We start from the raw sequence: 22,974 nt of genomic DNA on the forward strand, positions 1-22,974 counted from the left end.
ATGCTCTAGGACCAGCTGATGCCTCTCTTACACTCTGACAACCAGGAAATAGTCACTTGAAATCACCATTGTACACCGAGCAAAAATTACTAGGGATTTTGTAAGGGGTTGGCTTAATCAAGGCAAAAAACCGATATGGGGTAGATCCCGGATCTTTCCCCAAGTGTGATTGTAAACCGCTCTAAAATAATGCAGGGAAGGATATAGCAAGGACCTGATTAGCCTGCATGATGCAGGCAAAGGACCTCTTCCATTCTGTTTGTACAGTGCCTACCACAATGGATACCCATTCTTGGTTGGTCTTTAAGCACTACTGTAATAAACATGATTAATAAGAAGAATATGGGTGAATTGGAAAGTGGCCAAATTTGTATGCGATTATATTTGGTACCTGAATTATTCAAGGGATATGAGGTGTACCTCTGCAACAGGGGAGCAGATATATTTTTGAAGGAAGAAGGAAATTGTGAACTATCTGGGAACACAACTGGAGGGTGGAGGGAAGTCAGCCAAACTAATAGCTGGTGCCTCTTTGTGGCAGATGTTCACTGCATGGAGCTAGAATTCAGGATGTGACAAAGTGTCACTGATCAAGAGACTGATCAAGCCCTTGGACCACTACCCCTTCCTACTTCTCCATGTGGGCACCAATGATACTTCCAAGAATGACCTTGAGCTGGTCACTGCGGACTATGTGCCTCTGGGAAGAAGGATAAAGGAGTTTGAGGTGCAAGTCATGTTCTCATCCATCCTCCTTGTTGAAGGAAAAGGCCCAGAGCTTCAGTGTGAAACTGGAGAAAAGCCTGTTGAGAGTCTTTGGATTAAGTTTAGAGGTGAGAGCAAAAAGGGTGATATTGTGGTGTGCGTCTGCAATAGACCATGAAACCAGAAGGATGAGGTAGATGAGGCTTTCTTTAGACAATTAACAGAAGTTTATGGATCACATGCCCTGGTTCTCATGGGGGATGAGAATCACCCTGACATCTGCTGGGAGAGCAATACAGCAGTGCGCAGACAATCCAGGAAGTTTTTGGAGAGTGTTGGGGACGACTTCCTGGTGCAAGTGCTGGAGGAACCAACTAGGGACCTTGCTCGCCTTGACCTGCTGCTCAGAAACAGGGAAGAATTTAGTTTAGTTTTAGTTGGGGTTGGTCCTGCTTTGAACAGGGAGTTGGACTAGATGACCACCTGAGGTCTCTTCCAGCCCTAATCTTATACAATTCTATGAATTGGTAGGGGAAATAGAAGTGGATGACAATCTGGGCAGCAGTGACCATGAGATAGTCGAGTCCAGGATCCTGAGGAAAGGAGAGCAGCAGAATACAGACCTTGCACTTCAGAAAAGCAGATTTTGACTCCCTCAGGGAACTGATGGGCAAGATCCCTTGGGAGGCTAATATGAGGGGGAAAGGAGTCCAGGAGAGCTGGCTGTATTTTAAAGGAATCTTATTGAGGGCACAGGAACAAACCATCCCAATGTGCAGAAAGAATAGCAAATATGGCAGGTGACTAGGTTGGCTTAACAGAGAAATCTTTGGTGAGCTTAAATACAAAAAGGAAGCTTATAAGAAGTGAAAACTTGGACAGATGTCTAGGGAGGGGTATAAAATATTATTTGAGCATGCAGGGGTGTAATCAGGAAGGCCAAAGCACAACTGGAGTTGCATCTTGCAAAGGCTGTGAAGGGTAACAAAAAGGGTTTCTACAGGTATGTTAGCAACAAGAAGGTGGTCAGGGAAAGTGTGGGACCCTTACTGAATGGGGGTGGCAACTAGTGACAGATGTGGAAAAAGCTGAAGTACTCAATCCTTTTTTTGCCTCAGTCTTCACAGACAAGGTCAGCTCCCAGACTGCTGCACTGGGCAGCACAGTATGGGGAGGAGGTGAGCAGCCCTCAGTGATGAAAGAACAGGTTCAGGACTATTTAGAAAAACTAGACATGCACAAGTCAATGGGGCTGGATATGCATCTGAGGGTGCTGAGGGAGTTGGCTGATGTGATTGCAGAGCCATTGGCCATTATCTTTGGAAACTCATGATTGGGGGAGGTTCTGGACAACTGGAAAAAGGCAAATATAGCTCCCATCTTAAAAAGGGAAGAAGGAGAATGTGGGGAACTACAGACCGAAGCCTCACCTCAGTCCCTGGAAAAATCATGGAGTAGGTCCTCAAGGAATCCATTTTGAAGCACTTGTAGGAGAGGAGGGTGATCAGGGACAGTCAACATGGATTCACCAAGGCCAAGTCATGCCTGACCAACATGATTGCCTTCTATGATGAGATAACTGGCTCTGTGCATATGGGGAAAGCAGTGGATGTGATATACGTTGACTTTAGCAAAGCTTTTGATACAGTCTCCCACAGAATTCTTGCCAGCAAGTTAAAGAGGTATGGATTGGATAGATGGACTATAAGGTAGATAGAAAGCTGGCTAGATCGTCAAGATCAGGAAGTGATCAATGGCTCGATGTCTAGTTAGCAGCCGGTATCAAGCGAAGTGCCCCAGAGGTTGGTCCTGGGGCTGATTTTGTTCAACATCTTCATTAATGATCTGGATGATGGGAGGGATCGCACCCTCAGCAAGTTCATGGGTGACACTAAACTGGGGGGAGAGGTAGATACACTGGAGGGTAGGCATAGGGTCCAGAGTGACCTAGACAAATTGGAGGATTGGGACAAAAGAAATCTGAGGAGGTTCAACAAGAAGTGCAAAGTCCTGCATTTAGGATGGAAGAATCCCATGCACTGCTATTGGCTGGGGACTGACTGGCTAAGGGGCAGTTCGGCAGAAAAGGACCTGGGGATTATAGTGGATGAGAAGCTGGATATGAGTCAACGGTGTGCCCTTGTTGCCAAGAAAGCTAATGGCATATTGGGCTGCATTAGTAGGAGCACTGCCAGCTGATCGAGGGAAGTGATTATTCCCCTCTATTCCGCACTTGTCAGGCCACATCTGGAGTATTGTGTCCAGTTTTGGGGCCCCCACTACAGAAAGGATGTCGACAAATTGGAGAGAGAGTCCACCGGTGTAGCCCATAGGATTATTTTGCTAGCTATGATATCCTACTAATCCAACCACCTGTATCAAATGTTTCTCTTTCTGAATTAATCAATTTTATTCTTATATTTTATCAGTATTAATTCCTTTGAATTTGTGCGTTGAGGCATATAATATGTGTTTCCTAATAATTATATGTAGTTTTGCTAAAATGCAAGAAGCCTACTGGCCTGTATCTGGTAAAATCCACTAAATAGCGATAAGTATAATCAGTTAAGAGTAAGTCAGCAGAAAAAGTGGTAACGTTTGGCACAGATAGGAATGGTCCCCGAACTTTGGGGAACCAAAGGGAAGAACTATACCCAACACTGAAGAGGTTTATCTTGAGTCTACAACCAGCTGGTAACCGCAGGGTATACCGCAACCTGGAAGTTGACAAGATAGCCTAGACTGGCAGTTTTTGGAGTGAGATAATCCTTATTAATATAGAGAGAGGAAGTGTCATAATCCACTAACATACAGGATAAGGGTACCCATAAATTTCTTAGGGTACGGAAATAAGATTTGGGTATAGTAGATTGGGCCTGAATTACATAGCGTCAGGATCCTATAAAATACTTCGTAAGGATGAAGTCTAGAGCGCTCTTTTAGCTCTTCATGCTCTTTTAGTCTTTAGCTCTATAGACTATATTTTTATCTACTTAACATTCTATCTTCTATCACGCTATCAGCTCAGCTTGTGCAGTATAGTGTAACTACTCAACATTCCTAACTATTGGGGAAGCCAGCACCATCATGTTATCAGGCATGCCAGGAGTAAGGCTGGTCCTTCACCTCCTATTACCGGGTCCTCAAGGAAGGGTTTGAGTATCTTAAGTTAAGGTACTTATAATAGGAATGTTATCACCAGGAGTTTTGGAATTCTTTTACTGTTTTGCAGTGATAAGTTTCATAGCATTTACTATTCTTTTGTTAATCTCAAAGATTTTATCAATTTGGTATTGTCCTCAGTGCAAGTGTTTTTGCCAGGTACCCCGAGAGTCCTCTCCTGATATAGAACTGTGAGTTCTCATAACCTGCAGTCTGAATTGGACAAGAACCTATAAATCTTCTGGTCAAATGCGTTCAGTGACGAGCCATAACAACTAACCCATAAAATTCTGGTCAACACCGGAGCACAACGAAAATGATTAGGGGGCTGGGGCACATGACTTATGAGGAGAGGCTGAGGGAACTGGGCTTATTTAGTCTGCAGAAGAGAAGAGTGAGGGGGGATTGGAAAAGAGGAGACTACGTGGGGATATGATAGAGGTATATAAAATCATGAGTGGTGTGGAGAAAGTGAATAAGAAAAAGTTATTTACTTGTTCCCATAATATAAGAACTAGGGGCCACCAAATGAAATTAATGGGCAGCAGGTTTAAAACAAATAAAATGAAGTTGTTCTTCACACAGCGCACAGTCAACTTGTGAAACTCCTTGCCTGAGGAGGTTGTGGAGGCTAAGACTATAACAGGGTTTAAAAGAGAACTAGATAAATTCATGGAAGTTAAGTCCATTAATGGCCATTAACCAGGATGGGTAAGGAATGGTGTCCCTAGCTTCTATTTGTCAGAGGGAGGTGATGGATGGCAGGAGAGAGATCACTTGATCATTACCTATTAGTTCATCCCCTCTGGGGCACCTGGCATTGGCTGGTTGGTAGACAGGATACTGGGCTGGATGGACCTTTGGTCTGACCCAGTATGGCCATTCTTACGTTCTTATGATTTGATAGCAGCCTTCAACTACCTGAAGGGGGCTTCCAAAGAGGATGGAGCTAGGCTGTTCTCAGTGGTGGCAGATGACAGAACAAGGAGCAATGGTGTCAAGTTGCAGTAAGGGAGGTTTAGGTTGGATATTAGGAAAAACTATTTCACTAGGAGGGTGGTGAAGCACTGGAATGGGTTACCTAGGGAGGTGGTGCAATCTCCATCCTTAGATGTTTTTAAGGCCTGGCTTGACAAAGCACTGGCTGGGATGATTTAGTTGGGATTGGTCCCACTTTGAGCAGGGGGTTAGACTAGATGACCTCCCAAGGTCTCTTCGAACTCTAATCTTCTATGATTCTAAGTACTCATTCTACAGAGGCTCCGGTTCCCTTATAAATTGGAACTGGAAGTAGATTTAAGGGAAGGCATCCACTGCAGAATTTGAGGAATGGGGTTGGGGCTCCTAACGTCTAGTACTGCAAGAAGACAACCCCATTTCCATAATCTCTTAACCCAGCAATGATAACCTGCACTTTATGAGTTATTGCTGGATAGTTTCCAGATAAATAAATAAATTTGCTGCCTGATTAACCACATTCCTTTTATCTTGTGATTCTTCCTGCCTGTGAAGGACAATTACTTTCTTGTATGCCCATATGAAGAAGAACTTGATGGACTAATAAATGTATACAATTAAAGTTTTCTTTTTCATTCATGATAAAATACACTGGTTTTATTAATATCTTCAGTGAGAGATGACAGAAGAAACTGAGGAGCACGTCGCCACCCTGCAGATATCCTGAGTAAGGATCTGGGCTGGGAATACCACTGAGGAGACCTTCACTCTAGTGCACATTGGTGCAGGAGCCGGTACTTTTTCCAACTCGTAGCATTCCCGGATACAGGACATGATCCACGATGAAATCCTCTGTGACGAGACCGGGAGGCCTTTCACCCAGTCTGCGATTGCCACAAACAGCTGGTTCAGTTTACAGAACAGCTTTGTGCTTTCTTTGTAAAAGGCCAGCGCTCGAACGTCCAGGGAATTTAGCCTTTGTTCTCGACTATCTGCATGAGGCTTAGGGCAGAAGACCAACCATGACATTTTTCCTACTGGAGTGGAACTGGGACACAATCTTTAGGAGAAAAGCCAGGTGAGGCCTAAGTTGCACCATGTCCTTATAGAAGATGGTATACAGAGGGCCAGAGGTTAAGGCTTTAAGTTCCAACACTATCCTTGCTGAAGCGATGGTGACTAGGAAGGCCACCTTCCATGATAGGTAGATTCACCAGGGGTTCAAATGGGGGTCCCATTAGCCTGGAAAGGACTAGGTTGAGCTCCCACACTAGGATTGGTTCCTTAATATGCACGTATAGCCTGTCCAGACCTTTCAGGAAACAACTGACCATCGGGTTGGCAAAGACAGAATGGCCAGCTGCCCCCGGTGGAAGGCCAAAATGGTGCCAGGTGGACCTTGAGAGACGATACTGAGAGGCCCTGCTGTTTTAAGTGTAGTAGGTAGTCCAGGATAAGTGGTCTGGGCACCTCCATCGGATGAGCACAACCCTGAGAACACCAGATTAAAAACCTTTTCCACTTGGCCAGGTAGGTAGCCCTGGTGGAGGGTTTCCTGCTACCAAGTAGGACCTCCCTAACAGACTCAGAAGACATGAGCTCCATTAGGTTTAGCCATGAAGCTTCCAAGTGGTGAGGTGAAGAGTCTTGAGGTCAGGATGATGAAGCCAACCGCACTCTTGGGTGATCAGGTCCGGAACCGGGGGCAATGAGATTGGAATGTCCACTGACAGCTCCTGGTGCATGGTGAAGCAGAGCTGGTGAGGCCTGGCCAGTGGTACCAGTATGACCACTGCCTTGTCCCTGTGGATTTTGAGCAGAATCTTGTGGATGAGTGGAAACAATGGGAATACATACAACAGATGGTCTGTCCGAGGAAGGAGAAACGCGCTTGCAAGAGAGCCCAGACTGTGATTCCAGAAGGAACAGAATCAAGGACATTTTCTGTTGCTCTTTGTGGTGAACAGGTCAATTTGAGGAACTCCCCACCTCTGGAAGATGTTGTGTACTATGTCCGGGTGGACAGACCACTCGTAATTGTGGAAGAATCTGCTGAGGTAGTCCGCCAACTTGTTCTGAGAACTGGGAGGTAAGCCTCTTCCAAGTGAATAGAGTGGGTTATGCAGAAGTCCCACAGCTCAAGGGCTTTCAAAGACAGGGGAGAGGAACAAGACCCACCTTGCTTGTTGATGTAAAACATCACAGTCGTGTTCTCTGTCATGACACCCATGCACTTCCTTCACAATTGGGCTTGGAAAGCTTGACATGTTTATCGGACTGCTCTCAACTGCTTGATGTTGAGTGAGAGCTTGTCCTGTGATCAGAGACCTTGGGTCTGTAGTTCTCCCAGGTGAGCACCCCATCCCACTGCCAACGTATCTGTCTCTAGGGATAGAGCAGGCTGGGTCTGGTTGAATGGGACTCCCCCACATACATCCTGAGGGTTGAGCCACCAGTGTAGAGACTTGAGAACCTGCACAGGAATGATGATCACCTTGTCCACGCTGTCGCACCCTGCATGGTAGGCCAAGGCCAGACAACCTTGGAGAGGCCTGAGCCTCTGCCTGGAGTGCTGTACCACATATGTACATGCTGCCATGTGGCCAAGGAGCCTTAAACAACCCCTCGCTGTGGTAGTAGGGTACTGTTTGAGGCTTTGTATGTCGTCTGCCATCGACCAAAAAGGAGCCTCTGACAGTGATGCCCTGGCCTGGCCCAAGTCCAACACTGCTCTGATAAACTCTATCCTCTGTGTCGGGGATAGGATTGATTTGTGCTCATTGAGTAGGAAACTCAACCTGTTGAAGGTGGACCTTATGAAGCTGACCTCTCTCCACTTGGTCCCTGGAGCATCCCCTGAGCAGCCAGTTGTCGAGGTATAGATTTACCTGCACCTGCCTCCAGCGTAGGAAGGCAGCCACGACCAACATGCACTTGGTGAACACTTGGGAGGCCGTTGACAGGCCAAAGGGGAGGACCATGAATTGGTAATGGTTGTAGTTGATCACGAACCTGAGGAATCGTCCGTAGGCAAGAATTATAGAGATGTGGAAGTACGTGTCCTTGAGTTCGAGGGCGACGTACCACTCACCCGGATCCAGAGAGGAAATAATTGCAGTTAATGAAATCATGCGGAACCTCAATTTTTTCCATGAAGCTTTTGAGGCCTTGCACATCGAGGGTGGGTCTGAGACCCTCCCTTGGCTTTGGGGATTAGGAAATAATAGGAATAGAATTCCTTGCCCCTTAGCTCCTGAGGAACCTCCTCCAATGCTCCTGCAGTGAGGAGCGTTTGGATCTCCTATATAAAGGAGATGCACATGAGAAGGGTCCCTGAAGAGGGACGGGGAAAGTGGGTGGGAGGGAGAGGAGGAGCAGAATTGGAGAGAATATCCCACTTCCAGCATGTGAAGGACCCACCAGACTGAAGTAATCTGTGACCAAGTATGGTAGAAGTGGGACAGATGATTGAGAAAGAAGAGAGAAGGATCCGGTTTGCTGGCTGGTGCATGAACACCAGGCATGTCTTCAAAAGGCCTGCTTAGAGTCCAACAATGGCCTTGTCGAGCCCTGTCCGGGTGGAGGATGAGGAGGCTTGCACCTGCCATTCCTGCCCTGCTTCCTGGAGAAGTCCTGCCTGGAACAAGGAGGATAGAAGCACTACGGAGGATGGGGCTTAAAATGGCAGGGGTGTGCATGCCCAACGATTTCATTGTCACCTGTGAATCTTTTAGGCTGTGAAGCCTGGAATCTGTTTGCTCTGCAAACAGGCCCGTGCCATCAAAAGGCAGGTCTTGAATAGTTTAACTGTGGTGGGTGGTGGAAGGGAGTCCAGACTCCTGCAGCCAGGAACAACTCCTCATGGCTATGCCAGAGGACAAGATCCACGCGGCTGAGTCCACAGCGTCCAGTGAGGCCTGTAAAGAGGTCCATGTCACCACCTTGCCCTCCTCACTATAACTGCAAACTCTGGCCTAGAGTCAGAAGGCACAAGCTCCTTAAATTTCATCATGGAGTCCCATGAATTACAATTGTATCTGCTGAGGATTGCCGGCTGGTTAGCGATCCTCAGCTGAAGCCCTTTAGTCAAGTAGACCTTCCAGCCAAAGAGATCCATCTTTTTGGAATCTTTTGGCTTGGGAGTCAGGCCCTGTTGCCCCAACTCTCTCTCTCTCGTTTACCGCCGCCACCACTAATGAGCAGGGCTGCGGGTGAAAGAATAAGTACTCTTACCTTTTAAGGGGTACAAAATACTTCATCTCCTCCTCGGCTGTCAGGGGGATGGAGGCAGGGGTTTGCCACAGAGATTTTGCGGTGGCTTGAATGGTTTTTATAAGGGTCAGTATTACCCTGGATGACCCTTCAAGGGCTAAAATATCAACCATTGGGTCCCCGACTCAACCACCTCCTCAGCCTGGAGCCCCATATTGTGGACAGTCCTCTGCAGTAGGTCCTGGTGTGCTCTATCATCAATAGGGGGTGGCACAGAGAAGGAAGACCCCGCAACTTCATCTGCAACTGCAGCCTTGGGTCTGTTCCTATCTGAATAAATTACTTCCCATTCTGATGCAAAGACTAATTCTCAGACTAATTGGACTACTGAAGTCTGTTCTATTTGCAAGGGTGGAATCTGATAGGGATACGTTAAGCATGTTAAGTATCCCTGCTCCTATTTATTAGTGTTATGCATGTGTGTTTATCCCTGGCTGATTGAAGAAAATAAAAGGTTGATAAGCCCTCTCCCATGGCTTACAGTTTAAAAAGAGTTCAGCTGAGTAGAAGTGATGAGTCCCAATGTTAAACTGCTCCTAATGATGAACAAGAAAGGAAGGTTGGGGAATTAAAGGAAATTTCTCATCCAGAGTGTGATTGAGAAAAGTGACCTAATCTCTTCCTCAAAATCAAGCTATTCCCTATCTATCCTAGTCTGCATTCCAAAAAGGACTCTATTTGAACCAGTCATCCTTCCTTCACTTGAGCACTCCCACAAGTTTTTGTGCCCTAAATGACTACATATAGTTTTACTAGATACATCCACATAAATATCAATGTTGCTTATGGTTACTTGTCTAATGTGCCCTCTTCCATACCTGATTTATTGACTATTGTTACACTTTTTCTATTTTATAAACTTATGGAAAGTCAAGACAAATAGGAAACAACTTTAAAACTTCCCTTTTATATTTATCCAAAATATGCAGAAGATTTAAACAAATAGTAATATTTGATACATTGATCAGTAAGGAAAACTATAAAAAATACATTATTTTCAGATACTGTGTAGGAACGGTCTTTTTGTTTGTGTTTGTTTGGTGGGTGTGATGGTATGGGGGTGGGGGAAGCCGCATACCTGGTGAAATGATATGTACATTGCTGAATGTTCTATAACTTAAATAGGAAGTTTTTGTGATATAAAAACAGTAGAAGCAGAAAGTAAAATGGAAAGATACAATGTACAAGACAATGAACTAAGTAATGCGGAGAATTTGATAACACTGTGGATCTTTCACTAACACTGAGGCTATTTCTCCTATTCATTGATTTACTGTCTATCTTTTCCCATTCCAACTAAGGCTACCTATAGTTTGAGCAAATACCCAAACTGATTTCCTCTTCCTTACCCATGTTTTCACCACCCAGATGAAACACCTGTTTAAAATGAATAAAAATAAATTTAAAATACTAACTGCTATAATAAAACGACCACCATCATTTATCTCTGAGATAGTACTATTAATCCACAGTGCTTTACAAAGGAGTCATCATTTTCTTCATAGCAGAGATAGGGAAACTGAGTAAAGATTTCTTCTTCCATTTTAGGCATTCATTGTTAGCATACTATTAGGAACTACTGCTTACATCTTTTTAATAGGACGTGGTGGTGGAGCAGGCATTTTCCTTTTTGAGACACTATCATTCCATCATCAATACCTTAAAGAAGCCTATAATAAATGTGTAAAAAGCAACGCTGAGAGCATAGCAAATTTCTCTCATAAGGTCATAGAACTATGAAGATCAGTGGAGCCTTAAATGTCTCTGATGAGAAAATATTACACTACAAAGGCACATCCCCAAATTGTACTGACAGGAAATAATTTCTTTACAAATTAATTCTTAAAACACAGTACATTGTGTTTTACGGTTGATCTAAAAGGCATATTGCTTGCACTGTTGCATTTCAAATATTATTAAGAAATAAATAGCATAGACAACCTTAGAGAACTTTCTAACAAAGTAAAATTTATTAAACTCTGGAAATGCTGGCAAAAAAAGAGCTTCAACTACTAATTTGTATTTTACAATTAACTATTTACAAGAAAACCAAAATAAAATATATACGAGTTACTTACCAATAAAGATAGGGCTTATCCTTATCTACATTAATATTGTTTAATGGATCCATACGAAACCAGGTGTTAAGAGTAAACCCATTTTGGTAAGGCCACTTAGCAATAGGAGGTAACGCAATTGCCTACAGAAAAGGAAACAGTAAAAATTACTAATGTAAGTATGTGGATTTGCAGTGTTTAATCAAATACAACTATTTTGAAAGGACACAAAAATGACAATCACTGCACTATAAATGCTTTAATGTTTAATTACTCTTATAAAATTTTCTTGTTTTCAGTTCTCCAACTACATAAATTATATCAATGGAGGACTTGAGGAGAGATTAATAAAACCAATTAAATTATATATTGAATACCTTACAGAAGGGGTAGCATTCTGAGTAGAAAATGCCAGGGAGTAAATTACTTTTATGGGTGTTAAAATACAAAATTAAACTTTTGACAACTGCAAAATCTATTTAAATGCCAGGAGCACATTATTCATACTAGATAACACAACAAAAGATTCAACAAGATACAATTTTTAAAAATATGCCCTTTAAGGATTTGAAAACACTATACTGCTGTTTCCATGGCCTTGGAATTGATGTTATATAGTGAAGAAGTGGAGAAGTTTAATAAGTGACTCTGAGGGTAAAATTAAATAAATGTTAGAGAGTAGCCTGTGTGGAAATCAAAGGATGTGATTTGATGCAGTGCCATGGATGTTGGTGTTTATGAAAAATTGTTTGATTTGCTAGGCTGTGACTGACTGAAGACTTTGGCTTGTTGTATAGAGATAATAAATACAAGATATAAAACCCTTCTTTTCTCAGTATGGTACCCATAACTAAAGTAAATCACTTTAATGGCTTTTCAGAATTAAATGTTTATGATGCTACAGATTATTATGGTAAAGCCCCAATTATGAGTGCTTTCTTCAAACAAAATATAGCATATTTCTAGATAACAGAAATTAGGGATCATCAGCCTTCTGTACAACTCTCTGAACACAATATTTTCTCACTTTATGTACATGATCTAAGAAAGTATATAGAAGGAATTATTTTTCTAGGTAATTAGGTCAGTTTAATTAAAAAACCAAGCAGTTTACCTTTTTCAGTTCTATCAAGGTCATTTTAAGGAGTACGTTAGTCAAACAAACATTTTTACACTGGTATTATTTAGTTTTTATCACTGATGATTACTAGGCTTTCCCTCTGCCCACTCCAAAGCAGACCCACCTTGGTGCATTTTCCCAAGGGACAGAAGAATGTGTGGGAATGAGCAACAGCAAACAAATATGTATTACTGAACAAACTAGAGTAACTAGGATTCCCTGAGCAGGGAAAGATTAATACATTTCAATAATTTAACAGAGAAAGTTTGCATCTGTGGTATTCTAATTAGGGAGTATAGAAATGGGCAGCACTTGGTGGACTGCTTAAAAGCAGAATAGGTTAATCACATGTGACACTCCTCCTGGGAAAGATTTAGAACTGCCACAACTCCGACATAAGCTAGTATGTAATAAACTCAGTTTGCATGGGGGATTGTAATTTATTTTCTTGTTTTGAGGGGATGGAGGAGGAACATCTGATACTACAAACAATAAGGGAATTCAAGTAAAGTATTATAGTTAGAGAGGTGTGAAACTGTACTGAATTCCTTGGGGAAGGGGGTGTTTCTTCTTGTGTATCCAGAAAGGCTCTACTATACACAAATACAGAATACCGCCTGTTATTTACATATCAAAAAGCATGCCATATGCACACCTCTCAAATGTTCTCCATTTTGAGTGGGGTCACTCTTTTTAGTCCCGAATATACCACGAAAGTTGAATTCTATTGTTGAAAATTCACAAAATCATAGAAACGTAGGGTTGTAGGGGACCTCAAGAAGTCATCAAGCCCAACCTCCTGTGCTGAGACATGACCAGGTATACCTAGACTATCCCTGACAGATGTTTGGCTAACCAGTTCTTAGAAACTTCCAATTCCACAACCTCCATCGGAAGCCTATTCCAATGCTTAACTATTCTTGTAGAATTACATTTTTTTTCTAATATCTAACTTGAATCTCCTTTACTGCAGGCCATGGCCATTGCTTCTTGTTCTATTTCAGGGGACATGTAGAACAATTGCTCACCATCCTCTTTATAAAAGTGCTTAACACATTTGAAGATTTATCAGATTCTTTCTCATTTTCTTTTCTCGAGACTGAACATGCCCAGTTTTTTTAACCTTTCCCCCATAGGTCAGGTTTTCTAAATCTTTCATCATTTCAGTAGCTCTCCTCTGGACTCTTTATATTTTGTCCACATCTTTCTTAAAATGGGGCTCCCAGAACTGAACACAGTACTTCAGCTGAGGCCTCACCAGTGCCAAGTGGAGCAGGATAATTACCTTCCACATCTTACAGACAACACCCCTGCTAATACATCCCAGAATATTAGAGGAGATTACTTGTAACTGGAGAATATTCAAGATATATGGTCCTTATCTGGGGTTATGTGGGGTTACATATTGTGACAAAGTCAAGCTGGATGTCTGCTGGAAGGTAGCTGTGTTAGCCCTAGAACTTTAAAGTCCCTCTTCCCTACTAGCTGAGACAGGGTTACCTCAGGTCAATTAGAGACACCTGAATCCAACTAAGGGCTGCCCTAGGCCTTTAAAAAACCCCTCCTCTGGTTAGAGAAAGGGGGAAGAGAGAGAGAGAGAGAGACACACACAAAAGCTGCTGCCAGGCTAGTGATAGCAGGGAAGTAAGCTGCTCCAGGATGAGAGGCTATGCTCCTTGCCATAGGGGAAACAGCCACACCTGATTGCCTGCTAGGGGAAGGACTGACATCCCAGGGCAACCAAGAGGATGACACCCTGCACCAGCAAAGAGGCAACGAAAGGTATCCCCTTGGGGTTTTTTGTTTACAAGACTGTTTCTTTTTGTTTGGTGGAGGATCACTCCTTAGGCTGACCCTGAGGCCTACCCTGAAAATACGACCAAGAGAGCATAGAAGGGGGAAGGCAAACCCTGACCTGAATGGGGCAGATTACCCAGACCCGCCATCGCCAGAGGGGGAGGTGATAAGTCTGGCAGGATAAAGGAGATGCCTTGCCACAGTATGTGCATCATGACCCCGAAGACGGAGAATTTGAACATAGTATCTGTTGGTCTGCCCTGGCTCACCACGTGCCTCTGACTGACAGGATAAATGGAGAGGTGGACTGACTCTTTCTAGTTCCTTCTCTACCATGAGTCAGATAAGATCCAAAGCAGAGGAGAAGGGCAGATAGCGCAATACAGATAGGAACCACTCATCTCAAAGATCCTCCAGTTAGAGGTAAGTAAACTTTTCTTCAAGTGATGGTCCCTCTTGTATTCCACTGTGGCTGATTGACAAGGATATCTAAGGAGGAAGATGATGCAAGGATGGCTGAACAGAGTACCACCATCCCAAATGAGGCATCAGCAGAAGAGTCCTCCACCAGGACATAATGTCTTGTAAATTTGTGAATGGAGCTTCACATGGCTGCTTTACAGATGTTCAGGAGTAGTATTTCTTGAAGAGATGACATAGTTGTTGCTTGCACTCTGATGGAATGAGCTTTTATCCCATTGGGGAGGTGGAGGAAGGTCTGATAGCTGACAGAGTAGAATGCAGGCAGAGATCCATTTGGAGATTCTCCAGGTGGAGAAGGCATGGTCTCTGACTCTTTCTGCTATAGTGATGAACAGCCTCAGGAATTTCCTGATTCATCTTAATCCCTGTAGGTAGACGGTCAAAGCCCGCCAAACATCAAGGGAGTGGAGTCTTAGTTTCTGTGTAGAAGCATGCAGTTTTGGGAAGAACACAGGTAAATGAATCAATTGGTTATGGTGAAATCACTCCAAGTTCACCAATCCTTCTCACTGAGGTGATGGCTACAAGAAAAGATATGAAGCAAGTAGCTAAAGGTTAAAAGAGGGGGTTTTGTGAGTACTGACAGAACAAGGTTCTGGGGTGTAGGCTTCTGAATAGGTGGGAAGATTCGTATTAGGCCTTTCCACAATATTGGTCAGTGGATATGCAAAGACCGAGTAGCCCTGAGAAAGTGGATGGTATGTGCTGATTGCCATTAAGTGGACTTGGAAGGAGCTGATGGACAAACCTGATGTCTTTAAAGATAGTATATAGTCCAAGACAGGAAGAACATCCGTAGTCTCTGGGAGAATGCCTCTTTGTTGGGCCCCAAAAGAGAAGCATTTCCATTTAACAAGGTAACATTTTCTAGTAAAGTCCTTTCTACTATTGGAGAGGAAGTCTTATATAGCTGAAAGCATGAACATTCTAAGGATGATATCTATCCAAACACCACGCCCTGAGGTGGAGCGGACACAGATCAGCATGGCAGATCTTACCGTTCCACTGGGTCAGGAGCTTGGAGAACATTAACATGATGATTGGTGGTAGGGGTGACATATGTAGGAATTTGGGAAATCAGAACTGTCTGTGCCAGAAGGGAGCGAGCAAAATGACCCTCACTCTGTCCCACCAGATTTTGAGTAGAACTCATGGCAGGAGCAGTAGCGGGGGGCAGGCATGGTTGAACTGGTCCAGCATCACCCTGGGAGTAATGACCTAGGGCTCCTCTGGAGCAATAGGTGATGCATTTCCTGTTTGCTTGAGAGATACCTGGTTGGGCTTTCCATTAGGGTGAAAATATTGTGCAGTACCAAGAGTGGAATTCCAATTATGGTCAACTGCAAAATGTCTGCCATAGGACTCTGCAAGCACATTTTGCTTCCCTGGTAGGTAGGCTGCCATTAGAGTAATTTTATTGCTGATCTAACACTTCCAGAAACTGGCTGCTTCTGCATACAGGGAGGCAGATATTGCTCCTCCTTCCTTGTTGATATAGAAAACAGTCGTAACGTTTTCTGACATTATAAGGACATGGTAAGCGCAGATGAACGGAAGAAAGGACTCACATGCCTTCTGTACGGCTCACAATTCCAAGATATTAATGTGCATCCTGACCTCGTCCAGGCACAGAGTGACTGTTCATGTGGATTCCCCAATCTAACAGGGATGTATCTGTAACGATGGTCCTGTCCAGAGAGGAATGGAGAAAGGGGATATACATGCGTACCTGATGAGGATTTGTCCACCGTAGTAGGGAAGACAGTACCTTGGCCAGAACTGTCACCATGAGGTTCACAAAATGTTGTCTTAGGGAGTATACCGACTACAGCCAAGCCTGAAGGCAACAAAGGTGGAGTCTTGCAAACAGGGTGACATAGGTGCATGCAGCCATCTGACTTAAAGGCAGGCATGGCTTGACTGGTACTCAAGGATTATTTGTGACATGAACTATGATATTCTTCATGGACTGGATCCTGTCTGTGGGCAGATATGTTCTTGAGGTGACAGAATTTAAAGGATGCCCCAATGAAGTCCAGAGATTGTATGGGGGTGAGAACAGATTTTTCTAAGTTTACACTGATTCCCAGTAAGACAGGAGGTGTAGCATCATGGAAATTCATGCATAGTCCTCCCAGCAGGACTTGGCAACAAGGAGCCAGTTGTTGACACAGGGAAAGACAATGAGACCATGACGCTATTCTGCAGATAGATACTCTGTACTGAAAATGGTCAGAGCCTACCATGCATCTGAGAAAGCATCTGTGGGCGGGATGAATGTCTATGTGAAAGTGGGCATCCTTCATATCAAGAGACGTGAACCCCTTACTGCTGCCAACGTGACCATGCAAAATCTGAGTTGACTAATGAGATGGTGGAGGTCAAGGACTTGTCTCCAACCATCCTTCTTTTGGGGTGGCAGGAACCCTCTCTCTTGTTATTACAGGAGGACATGTTTAAAACTCCTTGCTGCAGTAAAGAGTTTACTACTTGTTTGAGAATATTCATGAGAATGGCTCCTCAAGGAGGAGGTACAGGGGTGTTGGAGGAGATAGGGATGCAAATGATCTTATAGCCAGACTGGATGACATTCACCATCCACTTGTCTGTTACCACACTCCCATTGTTGAAAAGAGTGTTAGACAACCCACAAATGGTGGGGTGGGGGGGAGGTTGGGCTTAGAGTTTCATAGCTTGAATGCCCATCAAAAATAACTTTGAGGTGGAGGCTGACACGGAGATGCCGAGACTTTTGCAGAGGGTGTTGGGAAGCGGGACTTTTGATCACACACACACACCATGATTTGTGGGGTCTCTGACAGAAGAACTGCTGAGCCATATATATCAGATTTGGTCAATGGACTGTAAACATCCTCTTAGAAGCAGATGTGTATATCTGCACCGAGCAAAGAGCAGCCCTGAAATCCTTCAGGCTATGGAGGGATTCATCCATCTTCTGGTTGAAGAGGTGCAATTCATCAAAGAACTTGTCTAGGGAACCCTGATGCATGGAGCCATGACTCCCTGCATATGACAGCTCTAGAGGAGGTATCAGTGGCATCAACTGCAGATTGGAGGGCAGTCTGAGCTATCAGTTTTCCCTCGTGAATCAGAGCTTGAAAATGAGCTCTGTCCTGTTGCGGAAGGCTGTCAGTAAACTCTTCAAACATGGCACTGTTCAGGAAATCCTATTTAGATAGTAGCGCTCCGTAACTGGCTATCCTGAACTGGAGGCTGGATCTGCTGCATTTTCCCTGTCAGCAGGACTAGACTGGGGATGTTGCTGTCTAGCCCTTTCAGAAGTGACATGGACTACTAGTGAATTGGGATCAGAATGAGAAAACAAAACTTCTGCACCTTGGTCAGCACCTAATAATGCTTCGGTGCCTCTTTGGGGGTTGATATGCAAGTGGCGGGGGTATGCCAAAGTATCCTAGCTAGCTCCAGTATGGCTTCATTAATGTGGAGAGCTATTCTGTTGGGTCAAGAAGCATGTAGGATGTCTAGGAGTTTGTGCTGGGAATCCTGGATCTCCTCAAGGGGAACCTGCAGCTATCCAGCAACTCTGTGGAGAAGGCTCTGGGACTGCCTAAAGTCATAGGGGAGGGGATGTGGATGTCACCATTTCGTCCAGAGATGTCAATGGCAGTCCTGCTGGTTCCAGTGCAACCACCGGATCTGAAGCATAATGTTCCTCTTCCTCTGTCAGATCCAGGGGCAGATCTGAGCATCCCCTTAGAGTGGATCAATTCTGCAGGGGTTACTGGTTCCAAGGCCCTCAATATGGCCAGTAAGAGGGATCAATAGGTGGTTGCAGGAGCTCCCATAGCGTGGGGTACCTGCAGCTCTGAGTTAAAGGCAGTGGAGGTTGGCCCAAAATGTGTGTGGGTCTTCTGAGTGGTGAATACGTAGGGTAAGGAAAGATCAGTTCATCCAATGACTCAAAATCTCCCAATGAGGAGAAGGCCGATTCCAGTTCCAGTAGTGGTACTCTCAATGCCATTGGAGGGGAGGTATATTCTGTGTATGGGAGGGGTGATAAGCTCCTTCCAGAGGTTGATTCTCTTGGTGGTCATATTGTCTCCCCGGAAATGGAGGGGCCTGATGAAGGAGGGGATTCCAGATCTGGGAGAGCTAAAATATCCTGTAGAGCTGGAACAGATTCAGATTCAGATCTCCCTGGTGTGAGTGGGGTTCTGCTTGTCTAACCAATCAGAGCCAGTGATATCTGAAGTTGGCGGTGATCTGACTTAGTCAGTGCTGATGCATCCTGGAGTTTGGGAGCAGCCAAGAATGATGTACCAACAGAACATGTTTTGGTACTGGACTTTCTTGTCATGCCTCTGGGACTTAGTACATCCTAAGTCCTCATGGGCTGAGCTGCAAGGCTTGCTTACAGCCGAGTCCAACTTCTTTGAAGTGGACTTTGAGGAAGAATTAATATCATGCTTATGAGAGTGTTTCCTAACTTCCCGCCATGGTGTCTGTGGGGGTAGATTTTCCCACACCAGAGCTGGACTTCGCAGCAGGAGGTACACTCCTTGATGAATCAGGCCAATGCACGGGGGGTGGGGAGTTTCCCTGGCCTGGGTTCAGTTGAGGTCTCGTGGCCTTCTCCATGAGGTATTTGCAGAGACAAAGACCCTGCCTTTCTCAGGTATGGCTGGCGAACAATTGACTGATACTGCACCTTGCCGCAACGAGAGCTTTCCCAAGGGAGTACAGGCAGCTCTGGTGATTGTCGTTGATTGAGAAGGATTAGGGCAAGAAGCACAGAGTGTCAAGCCCAGAGTCCTGGGCATGGTCTGGTACCCGAACAGAGTGGGTGGAGAGGGGTATCCCCCCAGACACTAATCTAATTTTAGAGATTAAAAACTATTAAAACTATTTACAAACTAGATTTTTATTTTGTAGGACGAAGTTGAAGCTGTGGACACTAAAGATTCTGACCCAGACCATGTGGCAGTGAAAAGGAACTGGAGAAGCAGTCAGTCCGCCCATCCATTTAGCCCCTCAGGTGAGCCAGTGCACCTGCGCAGACCAGTGGATGCTACTTTCCAATTCTCTGCCTCAGGGCACTATGGTGCGCATGCATAAACCCACAGTAGAAAACAACAGGGACCATCACTCGAAGAACTAGCCTTTTTCCATCCAATTATTTCCATCAGAAATAAAGATTATTAGCACCAAGAGAATAAATCCCACACCATTTATAGGTTCTCCATATGAATAATTTTTGTGTATCTAATTTTGGAGTCTGTCATACATTTTATCCCACCTTTGAGCCTTGGCAAATTGGAAGTAAAGGCTATGTGTTTTACATTTACATAACAAGACAAGTATAAGTATGTGTCCTGAAGAGATTACAACCTGAGTGAGTGGTCCTTCAAATACTCCCATGCATTGGGCTTATTCTCTTAAGTAAGCCCATTGACTCTCTTACATAAGTCCGTATTGTCCCTAAATAAAACAATATGATACATGCAGAACAAAGATTTTAATTTTGGTATTACATTTTTTCAAGGTGTTTTTTAATCCCATCCTTTTATTTTTATATATTAGGAAATATAATATCCTCATTTTTATTTATTTATGTATACAAGATATATATAAAATCTTTCCTAATTTTCCCCATAATTATTCATACTTACTATTCTTTTATCCTCCTTTGGCCTCATTCCAAATATTATTCAAAATGCATCAAGATTGTGTGTGTTTTATATATAAACACACACAGAAAAACCCACTGACAAAGGCGTATGTTCCCTCTAGTGCTGGTTCACATGCAGGACAACAGCCTACTAGTGCTATCAGTTATTTTATTAGCTCAAGTGGCAAATGACTGTGCTGTGGATCTAAAGGTTCTAACAGGGTGGATAAAATTTTTAAAAAATAATTTATTTCAATTATTTTTTTGGATTATTTAAATTATAATATTTTTCTTTTTAAATATAAACCTGTTTAAAAATGAAATCTAAATTTAATATAAAATGCATTAAGACCTTATTGTAATCTCTTACAACATTTAAATACAAAATAAATATGTTAAATCCATGACTGAGCCTTTGTCAAGAGAGATAAAGGATGCTTTTCTGTATAAAGAAACAGAAGAAAAAGAACTAACTTTTGAGGTCAAGCTTTATAAATATGGCACAATGGGTCATGCACTGTATATTAAGGGCTTTTTCCAGTTAATAAAAATAAAGTTTATATGCTGTTTTGTGTGTTTAATTAAATTCCAGTTAACACCCTAAAGGTGCTTGATACAAATCAAGAGCAAAAAGTTAATTATGTAGTAAATAATCAATATATCATTCATCATCATATGATTCATCATTTTCTAAAATACTAAAAGAGTACAATTAATAAGAAGGCAAAAATATTAAGTTCTCTCATTGCTTAAATAAAAGCTTATAGTTATAGTGTTGTACCCTCCTAAATAACAAAAAGATGTACCAAACCTACTGTAAAGACTATTTAGTTATAGCCATTAAAACTGAGTTACAAATGGAAAAGTTGATAAAAATCTATTATTTAAATTGAGGCTTTTCACTTGGTGATTTCAAGCATCCCACCCCTGGTTCTAACCCTGATCGTGAACAACGTTTGTGTCAATATCATTCCATTTGAGGAAATTTGTGTTTGTTTTCAATTTGCTTTTTAAAAAAAATCCGCTCATTGAGTAAGCAGGCTGGATCTACGCAGGGACAAATCAGGGTTCCACAGTGAAGGAGGCTGCTGTGCGCAGGATCGCTCCTTCATCTGTTGCAGAAATTGGAATGTGTGTTGTGTCTGAGGTAAGGGTTTGCAAAATGAGAAAGGATGTCTTACGATTGGGAAAGATGAATGCTGCCCTGATAAACTGGATTCTATCCCTGCCTCTGTTACACAGTTCCGGGGTGATGCTAAGCAAGTCAGTTAAATTAAACTTTTCAGTGATGGTCACTTATTGTGTTATCCTCATTTTCTGGGTGCATAGCTTGAGATCTTGGAGCCTCACAAGTGCTGAGCTCTCATAGCTGCAATTAAAGTCAGTGTGAAATATGGTTTGAACATATAAAGGATTATATAATGCTGAGCAACTGAAATATCTCAGTTCTTAGGCATCTCAAACTGGACACCCAAAATCAGTGGATATTTCTGAACTTCACCTCTTTCTCACCTCTTCATCTGTAAAATCAGGATAATACCCACCTCACTTCACACAGGCTTTGTGAAAATAATGTTTGTGAGCCACTCAGATACCATAGTGGTGAGCACCATAGACAAGCACATGAACAAGTTAATACTTTCTGTATTTAGAGCAGGTTAGTAATAAGGCCTAGGACACACGTTGAATGAGGATAAAACAAAATATTGAATAGCTGCTCATTTATTGAGTACCACCCATTGTGTGCATTGAATGAGGCAGTGTTCTTGTGAAAAAATAGTATATGATCATGTAATTAGAGACTGTAACCCTAAGGCATATACACAAGGGGGCCAAATTAAGGTTGCATAGGCTACCTTAATTCTGGCATTTCTTAATTTTTGAGTGATTGACTTTACAAGCTTCCTAATTTTCTTTTAATATATTTTTGTGGGTAATATTACATATACAGTATTTTATATATACACAATATATAATGTGTAATATATGTACAAACACACAAAGACACAGAATGAATGAATGAATGGTGTATACATGACAGCGTGGAGCAGGATAAAGTGTTTATCATTAGAGATTTGGATCAGGCATTACTCTCAAAGCCACAAATGAGGTATGCTAGTCATCTCAAACAAGAGTTGACAAAACTTCCATACCACAACATACTTTAATTTTTCTGTGTCATATATAGCATACATATGTTAAGAGTTTATAAAAAATACTGCTGGTATTGTTTTTCCTATTCTTCAGTCTATAAAGGTGTGTACCTTAGTTACCATGAGTCCAATTTACAGATCTCAGAGAGCCATACCTGTATAAATGATCTAAAGCTGCTTTTCTTGAATAAAAGTACCACATTTTGAGGTCAGAAGTGAGTGCCTGCTCCAGCTGGTTACTGCGAATCATCTCTTTCCACCAACATACAGCTTCTAATTTAAGCCATGATGGTGCATGAGACTCAGGCACATGTATTCTGGAGAGTGTGGGAAACGGATAGTACACAATTGGGGGGCAGAGGGAGAACCCTGACAATTTGCTCTTAAAAACATTAGCAGTAGTCTCAGTGGACACTATTTAGGTGAGGCAGTTAAAGGCACATGATAAAATTTAGAACTGGGCTATCATCATCATAATTGTGTATGCATGTGTACAAGCATGCACCATACACAATTTATTATATAGTATCAGCCTCTTCTTTTAATCATTTACTATTATGGTAAACTTTCTATTTAAAAAAAAATGTTGCCCCACAATACGTCTCTCCTAATCTATCT

At 42.8% G+C, this 22,974-nt stretch overlaps 1 protein-coding gene across 6 annotated transcripts in view; it reads right to left on the reverse strand.

Moving 5' to 3' along the window:
• The window catches only part of NBEA (neurobeachin), an 842,868-nt gene that overhangs the window by 681,706 nt on the left and 138,188 nt on the right, over positions 1-22,974 (reverse strand). For all 6 annotated transcript variants that reach the window (XM_045015913.1, XM_045015904.1, XM_045015899.1 and 3 more), the window contains exon 5: positions 11,175-11,296. In XM_045015913.1, the coding sequence (XP_044871848.1) occupies positions 11,175-11,296 (122 nt within the window). The remainder of the gene's footprint in view (positions 1-11,174; positions 11,297-22,974) is intronic.

This window comes from Mauremys mutica, chromosome 1, assembly GCF_020497125.1.
Source record: "Mauremys mutica isolate MM-2020 ecotype Southern chromosome 1, ASM2049712v1, whole genome shotgun sequence".
Lineage (NCBI taxonomy): Eukaryota > Metazoa > Chordata > Testudines > Geoemydidae > Mauremys > Mauremys mutica.